The sequence below is a fragment of the Cebidichthys violaceus genome, unplaced genomic scaffold (genome assembly GCF_023349555.1).
Source record: "Cebidichthys violaceus isolate CVI_PGR_0920_01 unplaced genomic scaffold, fCebVio1.0.p SCAF_14, whole genome shotgun sequence".
Classification (NCBI taxonomy): domain Eukaryota; kingdom Metazoa; phylum Chordata; class Actinopteri; order Perciformes; family Stichaeidae; genus Cebidichthys; species Cebidichthys violaceus.
The window spans coordinates 2,713,917-2,731,369 of record NW_027176307.1 but is presented as its reverse complement, the minus strand read 5'-3'; the positions used below and the strand labels follow the sequence as shown (position 1 = coordinate 2,731,369).

Here is a 17,453-nt window from a genome sequence, read left to right as displayed (position 1 = left end):
AAAAAGAAATAAAATCTCAACATAATACAGCTTTGCTTACAGCTTGAAACAATGTGCTGCAGATAAGCTTCATATTTCTTTGTGCTGTTTCTTCTTCTTTAAAATGTATAAATAACACTAAAGCTGCTTCAAAAAAACGGTGTGAGATTTTGTGACCTCACCCAGCCTCACACTGCCAGATTACACCTCTTGTTTCGCCATTGTCGCTCAAAATCCATCAGCTTTTAATGTTTTCTCTTCAACAAAATTAAATTAAAATTAAATGAATTAAATCTGTAAAGATCTGGAACATTTTCACCTCGAACGCAGCTTCTTGAGGCTGTCAAGAAGTCGTTTACATACATGAAGGGTTTATAAATGGAGAAAAACTACTCTCTCATGTTTGTATGTATGTTTCTACATGAAAACATCTGCCAGGACTTGACTTGTGTGTACATTGCTTTTTTTTAATAATTACCCCCATCTGTACTGTTATGATCCCCTCCCTTCCTGCCAATGTAAATGTTTTGTACAACTACATGGTTTGTATATGAGAAATGCATTGTAACTGCATTATTTAAAAACCTTTACCGTGTAAAACACAAGAAACGCAAATGTCTTCTTTTGTTTTTTGGGTCATTTATAAAAAGAAAATAAATTAACTGTGATGGAATATGATTTGACGAAGGTCTCCGGTGTCGTGCATTTACGTCCCGCCACCGTGCCCATTCAGGGTCCATTTTGAGGATCGGTAAATTGGATTCCTGTTTCTGCAGCCTGTCTCCAGTAACACCGTCTTATATTTTACTGCAGACAAGTCCTCTGGAAATCAGCCTCACAGCTCACGTTGTATTCGGCTCTTCCTCATAACACTGCAAACAGTCCTGCAGTAAGATGAGTCACTGACGGTGTCTGGAAGCCACTTCTTTCTCTGGCCTGCTGATGTTTTTCCATCCTGGAGGCTCACCTGCAAACACAAACACAAACACGCATATTTCAACCATGAAACATTAACCCTCAACTCTCGAGTGAAGGCCAGTAGGTGTCCAAAGTTTGGGGCACTATATCTCCTAATTCCTTTTAGCTTATTAGCTAGAAGTACAAAAACACACACCTATTTGCGTCTCTTGTTGCCTTTGATTTTCTGGATCTCCTTGGAGCTGAGGATCAGCATGCCGTTCTTGAAGCGACCCACCTGACCTGCGGGGGCCGAGCCAGAACCAGAACTAGAAGACACCTTCTTCTTGGCCCTGGTGGAGATGGCAGCACAGTTAAACACAGGTTTCAACCACTCAGATGCGACAAGACAGCCTGTATAACTATCTGTCCATTTTGTTACGCTAAAGCAAAAACACTAGTGCTGTGTTTTCTCTACATAAATTATAATAGAACACAGATTCAAGGACACTTAAAATGTTTGCTGATGTTGGTTTGAGCACGTCTCTTCCAAATGAAATGTTTCAATACTCTTTACACCACCCTACTGCCAAGTGATCTCCACGTATCAAAACCTAGTGGAAAAGTTTACAGATATATTCAGAGGAGCCACCTCACCCACCTTTGATTACTCTGCTTCTTCTTTTTCTTCAAGTCCTACGAAGCAACAACACAGGGAATAATAAGAACAGGTGGAGCATGATTTTTTCTTTTTTTTTTATTACCGCTATTGTGTTTATCTAAATAAACAAAAAAATGTGTTAATGATTTAATGGAAATGTATCTCTATTTTAATTGATTGTAGGTGCAGCTCTTACCGGCTGAACCTCCTCCTTTGATTTCTGCTTCTTCTCTTTGATCTGCTGCTGCAGCATCTTGTAGTTGACGTAGTCCTTCTTGGGAGGCTGATTAGGAGACAATAATTAACTTGTGAATTGGTCACTTTGCTACTAACAAGGCTGTGGTGCTAATTAAATAGGTACAGGACTTTATAAAAGCTGTTTTCCTTACTCGGGCTCCCAGCATGACCGCTCTGTCCTGTTCAAAAACACGCTGCTGCTCCTTCTTATAGCCCGTGATTCCAAACCGATGGACCTCAAGACGAGCCTGATGCCAACAAATACAGTATAAAGCCAAACACGTCACAGCGATAAAGTGAGCTAAGTAACAATTTCCACATAGTGAGGCAGCTACTAAATGAAGCCATGAGAAGAATCAATTCACACACTGAAAGACAGAGTTTAAACATCTTCTTTTTTTTTTTTTAAACCACATAGAGTAAATTTTTATAAAACGGTCACCTTTTCCAAGTTGAGCGCTTCTAGCTGGCCGCTTTCCTCCTCCTCCTCTGTCATCTTCTGAAGGGCCTTGAAGTGAGGACGCCACATAACCAAAGGCGTTGGCGACAAAGACAAGGGGAGAGGGAAAGTGAAGTGAATGGATGGTGACAAGAAGAGCATAAACAGAGACGGTTGACTAAAGGTCACACAGCGGCATGGAAGGGGTTAGGTTTTAAAATGTCAGAGAGGAAAAGGGTTCTGCATTTGCACAAATACACTACTTGATGTCAAATTCCTTGGATGAAAAAGAAAGAGGTTTAATGCCAGTGCTAGTCAGTGAAAGACCACATTTTCCATTAACTGTGTAGCTTCATGTTGCAGAGGAAGAGGATGTTGCCACGTGTCTTGCAAATTAAAATTCACTTCACTCCCTCCACCATTTATTTGGCCAGAAACTGTGATCAAGCTTGTAAAGCAATATATTTAGTGCAATAGCAAAACTTCCCTTTCTGATGTATATCAATTCTGCAAATAGTGTATCACCAGCTCTGACAAACAACACACAATATGAAATGCAGTGCAAACAGCTGCTCATTTTTTCAGTGCTGATGGGTGCAAAATTCCGAAAGTCTGGATCATTTCAATTCAATTTAATTTTTCAATAGAATTGAATGAAAACAAATGATCTCTGCTAAAATTCAGTTATTTCTTTAAAAAATTTTTTTATGAATCATTCTGACCTCTTTCCAGTTTGTTGGTTCCAGCTTCTCAAATGTTAGGATTTAATGATTTTTGTGCTGTTTATGATAGTAAACTGAATTTATTTTTAAACATTTGGTTGAATAAAACGATGAAATGGTTCTTAAATTCTATTATGATGCACATTTTCCAATATGCTACTCTTAGATCTTTAGCACTGGCGGGGCAAGACAATGCACAGTTAAAGCACCTAAGAACAGGGCAAGGATTTGGCCTTCAGGTCATCAGTCTAAGCTGAACCTTTACAAAGATTTTGTATGAAGGAAGTACACGGTGAGCTAAAGCAGTATAGACTTACAGGCACTTTGTCGGGTGCTGGAGTCTGCTTGGTTTTCGGTTTCTTTCTGGGGTCCTGAAATGTTACAACCTTCACCTGGCTCACCCGCTGGATGGTTGGACCTGAACGAGACATGACACATTAAACCAACGAGAAAAGGAGGCGTGTATGAAATGAATGGTGCAAGATGAGGAGGCCAGAGGAGGGGAGGGTTTGAAAACATATCTTATTGACAGCTGTGCATATGTATGGATGCTAAACCGAAAATTATAGATATATATCTATCACATGCGCGTGGGGTTGTTACTGAGCTTCTTGCTATGCTGCCCACCTGTTTGCTCGGTCTTTGGTTGTTGCTGCTGGTGTTCAGCTCCAACATGATCTACTCGGTTGTCTTCAGAGTTACTGCAGGTATCCTCGGCTGCAGGGAACTCCTTTTCCTCCTCTTCCTCATATCTTTTTCTCTTTTTCTTCTTCTGAGACTTGAGCTTCTTTTTTGATGCTGGTCCATCATCTGACACATCAGTCAACAACAAAATATCATTTAAGTCCCTGAAACTTTTTGGTAAACATGATCAACTTTTATGTGCTATCACCACATCATTTCCTTAATACACAAGACAACAGCTGAATATGATAGCAGCATTTGTCTCTGTAATTACACATTAATGCACTCTAAGCCACACAACAGGACAGCTCTGCCATACATTCTACCTTTACAAAGTTCATAATGTTATTATGTTGATAACTTTCAACCATATGTTCATTATTAAGTTGTAATATTGTATTGCAGTAGACGCTGGATTCACTAAACAATCACCTTTACGACTTGAATTATAACAAATCGCTTTGATTTAATTTGTTTGTGCTGTGATCGGGACAAACGGGGATCTCTAACGTTAACGTTAGTTCAATATTGTAAGCAGAGTTAAATTACGATAGGTGAGACAACGAATACCTTATTCTTGTTTTCAACAGTTATATAATGTCTGCGGACAAACCAAATAAGCTAGCTAGAGTTAACAAACAACACCAGCATCCTAAGGTATGCTAGGTTTACTAGCATACCGTAGAATGGTAGCTATCAGCACTTACCAAACTCGTAAAGTTTATCCAAAACGTCCTCGAGAAACAGACGATCTCCGTCTTCTTTTCCGTTCATTTTAAGCTAATGGTAGAAACAGGATAAAAGCAAAAGTAGTAATTCTCGTGACTCAACGATAACAGCCGTTTCACAACATGGAATGTAAGCACGTGTGACAATGGTTGATCCTTCACGGATACCGTAGTTGCGGAAATGCCACTGATATGCCAGTTAGTACGCCCATGGGAAGTTCTACTGTTAACAACTTAACGTATTTACATATCAAGAGGCAAGAACCGGACAAACATCCCTGAACGTATCAGCTCACTGGTCGCAGTGTGTATGAGTTTGTAAGTTGTGACAAAGAATGGCATCCGGCGCTGTTTATTCGGTATGTATGCTTCGCTTTGCTTGCCAATGGCTAAGCTAACTTGGCAAGCTCTTTACTGTAGCTCAGTGCACACTATTTGACATTACACTCAAACAGAATGAATCAGATTTCATACGTATGAAACAAAACAGCAAAGGAGTATTTAATTTGGCAATTTTGTGTTTTGCTTTGCGACGTTTTTCACTGATACAACCACTGTTAAGCAATCGTCACTTTACATTTCTTTAATGCATGCAGCCTGCAGGACATTTTCTTTTAATACAACTAAAGCTAGACCACTCTTTGGGTTTCGGTCATCATGGTTAAGTGCTGATCTGCACGTGTGAAAGATGACCTACAGTAATGAGTGTTAGTGTTTTTAGTTCGTCACAGTTTAACTGTAAATAATAAACTTATTTCCTGCCTTAAAATATGCAACGTTAACCCTACAGTTGCAGCAGTGTTACCCAACATTGCTTCTCCAGCTATTACTGTCTGGGTTTATTTCCTAAATAGCGAAGGTGGGAAATAAATAAAGGCAACTCTATTTGCAGAGCACCTTTTAATTACAAGTAAATTCAATTGGCTTTACATTAAACTGCATTAAAGTGTTGTAATACAAAACAAGATTGTACTTTGCTAACAAGTAACCGCAATCTACTTTACACTAATATGCAGTTTAATTACAATTTGAAGGTACTTATTTGAGAATATCTATTTTATGGTAGCCTACATTTTGCATAATCAAATATTGCACTTTTTACTTCACCGTAGTCATTTTAATAATCAAACTACTGGTTACTTTTGCAATTTTGACATACAAATGAAGTATTGTTATGGATTAAACTGATACAATACAGTTAGCTCCACCTACAAGGTACAACAACAACATTATAATACTATATAAAATGCAGGACTTTGAAAGCAGTATTTTTTACACTGCTACTTTACTTTTTTGTGATCCTATCTAAATAAGGCTCATGCTTCCTTACACCACAGAAAGGGTCACACATTTTGATATTAGTGGTCAGAGTCTGGTGCCCTAAAGTGTGCGCCGTGTCAATATTTGGTTACTAACTAATCAATGTCACAGAGAGGTGAAATCCAGGGCTTTTCTCTAAAAATGCAGAACAAGCATTTCTATTACTTCTTTACTGTTTTGTACTGTGAATTTGTCAACAATATGTTAAAATATGTTATGGTTTCAGTAATGCACAACTAAGAAATATGAATATATGTTATGATTCTTGTTTTTAATAGCATAGAGACCCTATGCTAAAGAAGAGAGATGACTTTGAGGACATTTTGGAAGAGAGGAGGAACTCCAGCGACTTGAGATACGCCCTCAGGTGTTACACTCCGCTTTTCTATAAAGGCGTGGCACCCTGTAAATCCAGCATGCTGAAGAGCATGGTGCTTCAGTCTGATCAACTACACTATGTCATCAATCAGGTGAGGTTGTCTGACAGTAGGTTGATATTCTGGGAATGCCTGATGGATGTGGTCTCAAGATTACACTCAAAGGTTGGCTGGTTAGTTAAGAGAAGTGCCTTTTTTTATTTAATTTCTATTCTTTATTGTACATTTTTGTGATTTAGTGACTTGATGGCTTCATCGTGAGGATTTCTCATACAGTAGACAATAATTAATAAACTCTGTTCTTCTCTTTATAGAGATGACATTTATTTATTGATCAGTTTACAGAGACACAATGGAGCCTGAGATCGAAATTTGCATTGCCAACAACTGTTTCTCTGTAATTGTTGTTCATATGACCATTAAGAACTTGAAGCTGTCAAACTACAAAGTTGCAGAAAGTAGAAAAATAGTCCCATGTTCTGGTATTCAGATGTCAGATCACATTTGTATTATTTATTTTATTAAGCGGTCTTATTGTTTTAATTGACCATTTTATTTTCAATGGTGAAGGTTTCCAAAGAGACGGGCAGGGAGACGGATGACATCCAGAGCGAGGCGTCAGCCATCTTGGAGGAGATGGCTCACTGTCTGCAGCTCAGCACCGTTCGCTTCTTTGCCTTCACACTCAGCAAGGTCTTTAAATCCTTGTTCAGGAGCATCTGTGTCAACGAAGAGGGCATCCAGAGGGTGAGAATGCACATGTGACACTAAGAACAGAGTGTGAGTGAAAAGATGAGACGAACACATACACACCTCATCTCTTCTTTGCTTTGTCGTTAGCTCCAGCAGGCCATTCAGGAGCACCCGGTAGTCCTGTTACCCAGTCACCGCAGTTACATGGACTTTCTGCTGATGTCATACCTCCTGTACACCTACGACCTGACTCTGCCTGTTATTGCTGCCGGCATGGGTAAGCGTGGAAACGAGCTAGATACACCGAGTTACAAGCACATAATGTGCAGTGTTTGTTGACTTTGTTTGAGGAAGGTGTTGGTTCTTTATTATAGCATTTTCTGAATCTATACCTGCTAGAGTTGGTGTAAACTGAAGCATATTTAGTATTAGTATATTTAGTATTTCCAAAGTTTAATTCAATCAAATTATTGACAGAATCATAGTAACACTCCTTAATATGATGCAGTCCAACACCATCACCATTTGCACATACACCAACAGTTTGTTTGTCCCTGCAGACTTCATGGGAATGAAATTTGTTGGCGAGATGCTCCGGATGTCTGGAGCGTTCTTCATTCGGAGGTCATTTGGTGGAGACAAGCTGTACTGGGCTGTCTTCTCAGAGTATGTCAAGACCATGCTCAAGGTGTGGAGAACTTTCTTTCATCCTACATCTTTTATTTTCGTTAAGAAAAATACCTTTTTTGTCCTAAGGTCGTGGAGTCGTGGCATTTTTGTGTGAGGCCATTGTCATGGTACTACAGAGCTCTTTTCTTCAATTAGTTCACAATGACAGCAACATTTTATCATATTGATTTTTGATGATTTATGCTTTATTTTTAGAATGGATTTGCACCAGTTGAATTTTTCCTAGAGGGCACCAGAAGCCGGACGTCCAAGTCTTTGACTCCAAAGTTGGGTAAGGTAAAAGCAAAAGCAACTGAAAAATAAAACACCTGTCAAACATCTGCATTTGGATGTTTTATGACACCTGTGTTAGATAATGTGTTGTAGTTTTTCTTGCCATTTTCACGTTAAAACATGTGTGACAAAAACCTGAAAATGTTGTAAAATATGTCAATGACAGCGTCATTATTTTTAGCAAATTCAAAATATCACAGAATATTATACATACATGTTTTGACATGGTTCTGCAAATATTTCCAATTTTCTGTGGTGCAACTGATTAGACACATTTCTTTCTGTCCTCTCCCAGGTCTGTTGAATATAGTCATAGATCCGTTCCTTAAAGGCCAGGTGTTTGATGTTAACGTGGTCCCAGTCAGCATCAGCTATGAGAGGATCTTAGAGGAGACACTTTATGCCAGAGAGCTGTTGGGTATTCCCAAACCCAAGGAGTCCACTTCAGTGAGTCATTTAAACTTTGTGGCCGGTTGCACAAAACACCTTAAATTAAGATTTTCCTTTAAATCAGAGTTACGGTTTCCTTAAATTTGATTTGGCTGCACAAAACATCCTCATGTCTTCTCTTTGAGATTTTCTTGAATTTGTAACGTAAGTATTTAAGGTTTTCTCCTTAAATACTGTGTTGTGGTGTTATAATTAAGGAATTCCTTAAACTTAATTAAACCGTTGTACAAAATATCGTTTTAGCACCTATATTAAGGTAAAAGACGCAAGGTACTACTGACTCTATCTTAACCACAACATGGCCGAGTTTATGGCGATACATGAGGACAATAAATGCATCCCACAATAGAGTTCTGCGTCAGGGAGAACCCAACGGATACTCTTAACGATGAGCACGTGATTTTACACTTCATTTGACTGGCAGTCAATTCATGGTTTGTCTGACCGTGTACAGCTGCGCTCTTCCAGCTCCTTTGCAATTAATACGGGCTCTTTTCGGTCAGTAATAGGTAAGGTATTCCATGTCAACAGTGTGTGACGCGTCATTCATCGAGTTTCAAACGCCCTCACCCGTCTGCTCGTGAAGTTCCCATAAAAACAAGAGGATGAGAGAGCGCGGCACACCTGCTGGCTTCCCAAAAGTGTGCAGGGTAATGGATTGGACCCACTTCAGGTTTCAAGATCCCGTACAATATAAAGACCAATTTGTTAACAGAACAAAAAAAAACCGTCAGACAATGACCAGTTAGTCTGCAATCATGAAATACAATAACCAACGCTGCGCTTTCTTTTATCGTATTCCTCCAGCAGTATAAACTTTTCCCTCTTTGACCAATTTGTTTTTCTCATCTTCTAGGCCAACTTTTTGAGATGATAACAGGCATCAAAGTGCTCTCTGCGCATCACTTCATCTGCTTTTCTTGTACGTCTTTCCTTTTGTAGGGTCTGTTCAAAGCCAGAAAGGTCCTCAGTGAAGACTACGGCAGCATCCATGTGTACTTTGGCCAACCTGTGTCTGTTAGAAGTTTAGCCGAGGGCAGAGTTAACCGCTGCCAGTTCAACCTAGTACCCAGGTATGATGTCTCAACATTAAATGATGTGTGTCGTCTAAAGAACAATAAGGCATCTTATGTTTGGATTGTGCCTGCCTTAATGTTCATACAAAATCGAAATTTCTACTTCCATTTCTGAAAACTGTCAGTAAACACCTCAGGTCTGCTCTTTATTCTAGTAGGGGTGAATATCGAAAAGATGTGTTAGCGATCAGAACTTTAGCTTTACTTTTTTCATGGTACTAAAAACATGGGTTAACTGTAAGATTTCCATTCAAGACACATCCCTAGGAGGACCGGTGAGGACATCCACAGCTTTGTGAATGACTCAGCCTACAAGCTGGTGCGGGCCCAGGAGGAGAACATGGTCCTGAAACCGTGGGTCCTTCTGGCCTCCCTGCTGCTCCAGAACCAGGCGGCCGGGCAGAAACAGGGGATAGCACTGGACGAGCTGACTGCACAGGCCGTGTGGCTCAGGGACCTCTCCCGGCAGTACGGAGCCTTCCTCCACTGGCCTGGTACATACTGAGCCCGCGACTTAAGTGTTCACGATCATACTACTGTCTCTCTGTGTGCTGAAGTGGGTTATTTTTCTCTCCTTTAGACCAAATTACTCCTTCAGAAGTAGTTTCCTCCAGTCTTTCCCTGCATCGAGGTCTAGTGAGGATCTGTGAGGGAAAGGTCCAGCTGGCAGTGGAACAAGGTTTGTGTTTGTTTGTTTGTTTGTTTGATTTCTGTTTTTCATTCACGTGTGTCATTTTTATTTCATGTAACTTTAGGGTAACTCTACAAAATGAGGTTACAGAATACATTTAAGGCATCTAGCCATCACTTAATAATAATAATAACAATAATAAAAATCATAATAAAACATTACACATTATTTGCATATCACCTTTCATACAAGAAATGCAGCAGAAAGAGCTTGAGCGAAAAAAAAACAGAAAATAAAGCACACTTGTATGTAACAAAATATAAGAATAAGATGAAGTAGAATACATATAATGTATAACATAAGATTTCAAAATGAAACCCACTTAATGGTAATATTAAAATCAGTACCAGCATGCACAACCAACACTGCAGCAGCATCACAAAGGTCTCCATTCTCTTCTACTCTGTTCTCTTTTCTACATCAGTGGTGGAGATTTGAATTTTTAAGACAAAGTAGTCTCTGAGGCTATGAATAAACACAAGGAAACCTACTTTTCCCAACGGACACAAACTCGCCATCCGTCTCGATTGTGCTGAAATGCGCATTTTCCAGCAATCTCAGAAGTACATACAGAGCAAATGTCCTGTGATCATAGACCGATACTTTAAGTACTGCATGCTTGAAACAAGTTAAGCTGTGCTTTAGTGTTCTAAAATTCTCATTAAATAGAGGCATTTGTACTTTTTCAAGTACAAATCTACGATTTATTTTTTACCAAATGTTCTGTGTTTATCAGTTATGTCTAAATTCAGTCAGGAAAATTACTCAGTCACTGTGGTTGAAAGGCGAGCAATTATGATTTGTAAATGTGCCTCAAAACTATATGTTTCCACAATAAAACGGCTTATTTCATGTAAATGCCTGCATTCAGAAACACTGAGACAAAGGCAAGACATCCATAAGACAGCCTGTAGAATTAACAAAAAAAAGTCAAAGCGAGGCTTTTATTCAACTAAAACTTCCATTTGCTTCTTTACTTTCACTGGCTTTGAATAGAATATGTATCCTCAAGACTAACCCATGTGTGTATAATGAAACAAAATAAAAAATAATCCACAGTGATGTGAAACAATTGAGCAAATGAAAGGTTAAACACTGAACTTTAACCCTGTAATTTAGCATTTCTAATCACCATATAAACAGTTAATAAATGGTTTACAACACACTATGATGTAGTTGTAAACAGATATAAGGACAATTCTAAGTTTATATTAATGTACACTTATTAGTCAAAAAGTAAATTATCACAACTCTGTTTTACTAAGTTGTCATTAATTTATTAAATGTTTATATACTGCTTATTAATACTATATAGGTTAAAATTGAGCGTTACCAATGCATGAAATAAAAAAAAAAAAAAACAGTTGTGGCATTTCCTGACTTTGAACTTTGTACTGAAGGAGGAGGACCGGTGGGGCCAGGGGAGCCTCACAGCACCGTCACTCCGGAAGAGAAGCTCTTGAGCCAGGCGGTCATCGTACTCTCCTGCGCCTCCTACAGGAACCAGGCGCTGCACGTCTTTCTCCGGCCGGCCCTGCTGGCCTCAGCCATCCACGCTGCTTCCTCCAACCAGAAACGTAAGACTGACACACACACACACACACACACACACACACACTGTTTGCCTGTTTAAAAAAAGCTGCCAACTACATAGTAGTTGATAGTTTCACGCTTGACATTCCACAACATAAAGTAGACTTTTGTGCCCTTTTAAGGACTTTTTTTTTCCGTACATAAACTTCTATATTTTTGTAACACTAAAAAGCCACCTATCATACATGTATTGACTGGTTCCCCGGCATGTTAATCATGATGTGTTTTGCAGAGGAGGTCTTCAACGGTTTCAGCTTCCTAAGAAACATGTTTTCCAATGAGTTCATCCTCTGTCCTGGAGCTACAGTGCAGGTGAGGAGCAGAAAAGTGAATGACTTTGCTGTAAATACATGATTGCATGGCCATAGCGTTCATATGTCACTCTGTGTTCTGCAGGACTTTGAGGAGGCCTGCTACCTGCTGGTGAAGACCGGAGCTCTGCAGGTTACAGAGCAGGAGGTTCTGGTAACTGAGAGAGGACACAGAACACTGGCCTTCCTCATCAGTATGCTGGATCCCTTCTTACAAGGATACCAGGTGAGGGAGACACATGGAGGTTGGTTGTGTTGCATGTTTTGTATACAGAAGGGTAGTTGTGTGCACAATATTTAGTAAAAGAAAAGGAGAGAGTATCTGCACATTGAATTGAAGACTTTGGACTTTTAGAATGTTTATGAACTATTAGATTTGATGTTTCATTTAGTTCTGACATTTTTTCAGGTCTGACAAAGACCCGGTAGAGTCCAATTGTCCTTATGTCATGTTTTCTTTACAGCCCAGTGCCTGTTACTAATTTGCATCAAATATAGAAGTTTCATTGAGTTGATACAATATTTTAAACTTTAAAAAAAACTTAAATTTAAAGATTTGTAAATCGAACCGATCATTTATAAGTATATTATTCTCACTGTGTAATAACAGGGTTTTTCAGACTGCATGTGTATTCTGCACACTGTTTATTTTCAGACCGCTTGCATGGACTTAAACTTAATTTCACATAGCATTAATACTTCATACTGCAGATACATGCATAAACAGTATGTACACAAGTTAAAGTGTATGCTTGTTTTTAACGACCAGAGCTGATGAAGAAAGTTTGTGTGTGTTACACTTCAGATGTCCTGTAGAGGAGGCTGATAACACATTATCAGTCTTAAGAACTGTGTGTGTGTGTGTGTGTGTGTGTGTGTGTGTGTGTGTGTGTGTGTGTGTGTGTGTGTGTGTGGTTTCAGGTGGTGTGCCGGTTTCTGTGTGAAGAGGCCACTGAGACTCTGACAGAAAAACAGTTCATTCCTGCCGTCCGGAAATTCATCATCAAACATCTTCTAGCAGGTTTTTCCTCCTCAAAAAGTTTCTCAAATGATTTCTGCCAGTTTGTTTTTTTCACCTTGGCGCTCTACAAAATGTACTAATTGCGTGTTGTACATGTGTGTGTTATCCAGGTAGACTCAGGCACGCTGAAGTGTTGTCATCTGACCTTCAGAAAAACTCTCTGGCTGCTTTTCTAAGACTTGGAGCTGTTCAGAAAATCAAAGGGTCAGTTGGTTTTGATCATTCTTGAGTCCCGCATTTGCCTTCTGATACAACAGCCAAGCTAAAAATACAACACTTTAATGACAGTTATACAGCATATTAATGAGGGAAGACCACCCTGAATTTAACACCACACACGGTGTGATACCTTTTAGCTTAATTAATGGTTTCATGTGTATGATCATAGTGGTCATTATATCCAATATATCATATTAACATAGTTTATTGGGTGTATTGTCTCATTTTTGGCAAATTAATTGCACTCAAAATATGAGTGCATCAGGGTGGAGAGAGAGAGTCTGTAACCATAACTGCGGTGGATTATTTACTTGATATTATCATATGTGTATTATGAACATGTAATATATCAATATTTCATTTTTGAATGTCACGGTTATTATCAATACCAGTATATTGCGACACCCCTACATGACGGTTTAACGTTTGAGGTGATTTGTTCAGCTTTTGTTGTCTAACTGAGCTGTAAATAGTATTTAATTCATTGGTCATGAAAAGTGAGTTTCTTTACTACATTTGTGTCAATTCAATCAAATTTATTTCGGGAAAAATCTCAAATTTGACTCAAAGTGCTTTACAATCTGTACATCATAAAACACTCTTCAATGATTTTTTTTTTTTAATTGAATTAATTGTCATCATGCAATACAGTGTTGCAGTTGTAGCCCATTTTTGTACACAAGAAAAACACAACAATTTAAACCAAAACAGTAGTGCATTCCTGTCGTGCATCTTTGGTATTTACATCAGAAGGAAAGTAAACCGCAGCGACTGAAGAATTCTCTGGGCAATATGGCTGACATTTTAACGTAAAGAATTGACATCAAGGAAACTGAGTCCATCAATTTTGACCGTTTGAGCACCAAGCACCATTGATTTTGTTATATAATTTCATATGAATTATATATGATATGATTTATTTTGTGTGATGGAGGGTCTAATGTGGAAACACACACACACACACACACACACACACACACACACACACACACACACACACACCATCAGCTCACAGCTCCAAAGTCGTCCACAAACACACAGTGGAAGAGTTCATTGGTTTCTGCTGTTGTCTTGATTTTATGAATTTTGCACACATTTTCATTGTAATCATTACTTGATGCTCTGGCAATAGATTCTTTGTTACACTCACACGAGAGAGAGAGAGAGAGAGAGAGAGAGAGAGAGAGAGAGAAATTAATTAATTAATTAATTAATTACTCACTATGGATAATTTACAAAAAGCACTGGTAACCTTTGAAACAAAGAAATAGTCCCCATGAACTGAAACTTGATTTTGTCCTTAAAATAACCATTCAATGTTTTCACTCCAGTGTGGATCAGGAGACGTTAAAGGTGAACAAGGTGATGGTGAACTCACTTGAAGACACTCTAGGTAAGACACAAACCCAGCAGGAATACATTGTGTTTTCTTGCTCTACAAGGAACTTTTAACACAAATCTCAAATGTGTCTCTTTTGTCTAGGAGGAAAACTGCCCACTCAGAAGGCTGTCGTCGCTCGCCTCTAATTCACCGACCTCGTTAGGCAAAAAGGGGATTGAGGAGTGTCGATAATTTTTTACCTGCAGCGATGTCTCGGCTCTTCTCTTTGTGGTCGGCCCGGTTCAGCCAAACAAAAGAATTGCCACCTGGTGACAGCTTAATTAGTTTTCTTTAATTTCACTATCTTCTCTTCACCTCTTTTCTCAATATGCTCCTTTTCTCTCGCTCTCCCTCAGATCTTTCAATTACAAAAAGCTTTTATATATGTTAATAAAGCCAGAGGACGAGTAAGGCCTGCACAGGTTTATAGCCAAGCTCTTTGCGTCATTTTGAAAATCTGACCTTTTGCTACGAGCAGCCTCGTGAAAGCTTCTGAATGTGCCAACTCCACTCAGGATGGTGGCCATTCCACATTAATGCATTTGATGAGTATCCTCTAACACTCAGTGTGGCTTTTCTTTGTGTTATTCGTTTTCATGTCTGTCTGTTTATTAGCTGTTAGACTTGTCTCTCTTATTTTGAGCACTTTAATGAATTTATTCATGCAATGTGGTGTGGACCTATATGCTAACACTCTTTTGACATACTGCTTTCTCTTTTTTTTGTGCAACAAAGATTTGGTTGGTTACATGATTTAGCTTTTAGTTAAAAACCTTTTCTGTTGCACTGTTTGAATGAAAGAGTTTATATATTTGCGTTGAACTTGTCACAGACCCAATGCCTACTTCAAGAAAAGCTTGTTCAAGGTGTCATTGTTGGATTTAAAGCCACCCTCAGGTCTTTTGCCAACACACAGAGCTTCATTCGTCTTTGTTTACACAGTGGAGGTATTGCTACAAGCGTAATACTACTTGCATAGTTGCCAAACTCCACATAAAATGGCAGTTAGTTGTACCGAAGCACTATCAGCTACACCAAAGGAACAAGTTTGAAGTTTTGTTTCACGGTTGCAGATAATTTATATATTTTCTAGTTTAGTCTAGAATTCAGAATATATAAAAGTTTATTTGTGTTCAAAGCGATACACGTGATGTAGTTTTGCTACAGGGGAAGGGAGGGAAGCCAAAATAATATAAAATATGAGCAGTAGCTGAAAGAGAGAAACTCAGATAAAGCTAATAAAATGCCACTGAACTGGAGGAATAACAAGCTCGGACTTCATTTAGAAGTATCAGACCAATGGGTGAAATACTCAGGTTGACTTAGTTAACAGACATGTTGTTCAGAATTGTGTAATTTACGACAGATTTGGGGTTTTATAGAAATTGGCAGAGCTGCTTTTGGACAGAAAACAAATGTATATTAGTTGAGGTAAACCTTGTGGTATAACCAAACAGCCACAGGTACTCAGACACTTAACTTGCACTTTGACCAGACAAGAACGTAGGTTACAGTTTGGTTCCTTGGCTACAATTCCTGGCCCCCCAAAGTAGGGCTGGGCATTGCTTGAAATATTTTTTTTATTGTTGCCAATATGATACCTGAGTTTTGGAGATAAAACATTTTTGATACCGCTCTTAAAGAAATATATACACACTCTTCTACACTTTCTCTTTTAAAGGGCCACTGTGTAACATTTCAGGGGATCTATTAGCAGAAATGGAATACAATTTTCATAACTGCTTTCTTTATTGTATAATCACCTGAAACTAAGAATGTGTTTTTCGTTAGTTCAAAATATGTTTTATTAAATGCCAACTTTACGAACCTGACACTTGGTGCTATGGACACAGTTTGGTCGATGCTCAAAAAGTGTTGAAGTCAATATCTCAGAACAGTGTTTACTTGGGAAAGCTGGCATTATGTCATATCCATGGAAGTCTAAGTTAGCCCCAAAACTGTTGAAGCCGTCTGTAAAACTTTTAGAAGCAGAACTCTTAATTCCTCTGTTAAATTGTTAAGGATTTCAAATGATCATGACTAATATAACGGAGGAAGATGGCCAGCATTAGTCCGATGCTCTTGCCATTAAGTGAAGTTCTTCATCTTCCATTTTGAAACCAGCCAATAAAAACTCACACTTCACAATCAAGTGATCACAACAATAATACAAATGACACCTCCAGCTTTCTTTGATCGCCAAAAATACAACTAAAGTTGTATGTTTTGAAACTTGACACACTTAAACTCGCCAAAGTTAACCAACTACAGAGTAGCTCTGCAGCTACCAAACGTTTGTAGAACAACAATCTGCCTGTCAAAACGTGTCAAAGTCTATCGTCTACTTTTGTGTTTTTTCACTAATGGTTTTTATACTGTATAATGTCTAAATATTTGACTCCTGTGTGTGTGTGTGTGTGTGTGTGTGTGTGTGTGTGTGTGTGTGTGTGTGTGTGTGTGTGTGTGTGTGTGTGTGTGTGTGTGTGTGTGTGTGTGTGTGTGTGTGTGTGTGTGTGTGTGTGTGCGCGCGCCTTTTAGTACAAACCGTACAGGCAGATAAAAGCATGTTAATAAAGTGTTTTTGAAATACAAAATTTCAGCCCAGATTGCGTCTCTTATGTAGGTAAACTGGTGTCAAGTTGCTCAGATTGATTCAAATTCACTCCATCATTCTATTACATCCGATGTTTGTGTGATAGTCAAACCTCTTGTGACAGACGGCTCAGAGAAACAGTTTGATCTGAATTGATTAAAACGTGATCGTATTCAATAATGCTGATATGTTGACTCGAACAGAAAATCTGAGTTTTATAAACTATGAGCAAGAATTGGCCCCCATTTAATACTACTTAAACATATTTAAGTATTTTAAGTAACTTAAAATGATGCATATTAAAAGTACTTATGCACTAAAATGTTCCCTGTCAGTGTTCTACTATTATATGTGATGTTTCTGGATTAATATTATATTGTGTTGCATTTATGTTGAATTTTATGACTGTAGATGTTTA

General features: G+C 38.6%; 2 protein-coding genes across 2 annotated transcripts; one reads left to right on the top strand and one right to left on the bottom strand.

Annotated features, from left to right (window-relative positions):
* Positions 1–425: 425 nt before the first annotated feature.
* cunh1orf131 (chromosome unknown C1orf131 homolog) lies at positions 426–4,494 on the bottom strand. The gene is made up of 9 exons (XM_068708488.1): positions 4,327–4,494; positions 3,563–3,745; positions 3,253–3,353; positions 2,217–2,282; positions 1,927–2,022; positions 1,734–1,820; positions 1,538–1,572; positions 1,094–1,229; positions 426–946 (listed from the first exon to the last, which is right to left on the bottom strand). The coding sequence occupies exons 1-8, from the start codon at positions 4,391–4,393 to the stop codon at positions 1,094–1,096; spliced, it is 771 nt and encodes a 256-aa protein (XP_068564589.1). The 5' UTR covers positions 4,394–4,494; the 3' UTR covers positions 426–946.
* A 65-nt stretch (positions 4,495–4,559) lies between these two features.
* Positions 4,560–17,036, top strand: gnpat (glyceronephosphate O-acyltransferase). Its single transcript, XM_068708487.1, has 17 exons — positions 4,560–4,706; positions 5,946–6,137; positions 6,615–6,791; positions 6,885–7,014; positions 7,298–7,425; positions 7,623–7,698; positions 7,996–8,147; positions 9,093–9,223; positions 9,482–9,720; positions 9,807–9,905; positions 11,318–11,494; positions 11,743–11,822; positions 11,907–12,047; positions 12,743–12,842; positions 12,953–13,046; positions 14,393–14,454; positions 14,545–17,036. The coding sequence occupies exons 1-17, from the start codon at positions 4,683–4,685 to the stop codon at positions 14,586–14,588; spliced, it is 2,046 nt and encodes a 681-aa protein (XP_068564588.1). The 5' UTR covers positions 4,560–4,682; the 3' UTR covers positions 14,589–17,036.
* The last annotated feature ends 417 nt before the right edge of the window (positions 17,037–17,453 follow it).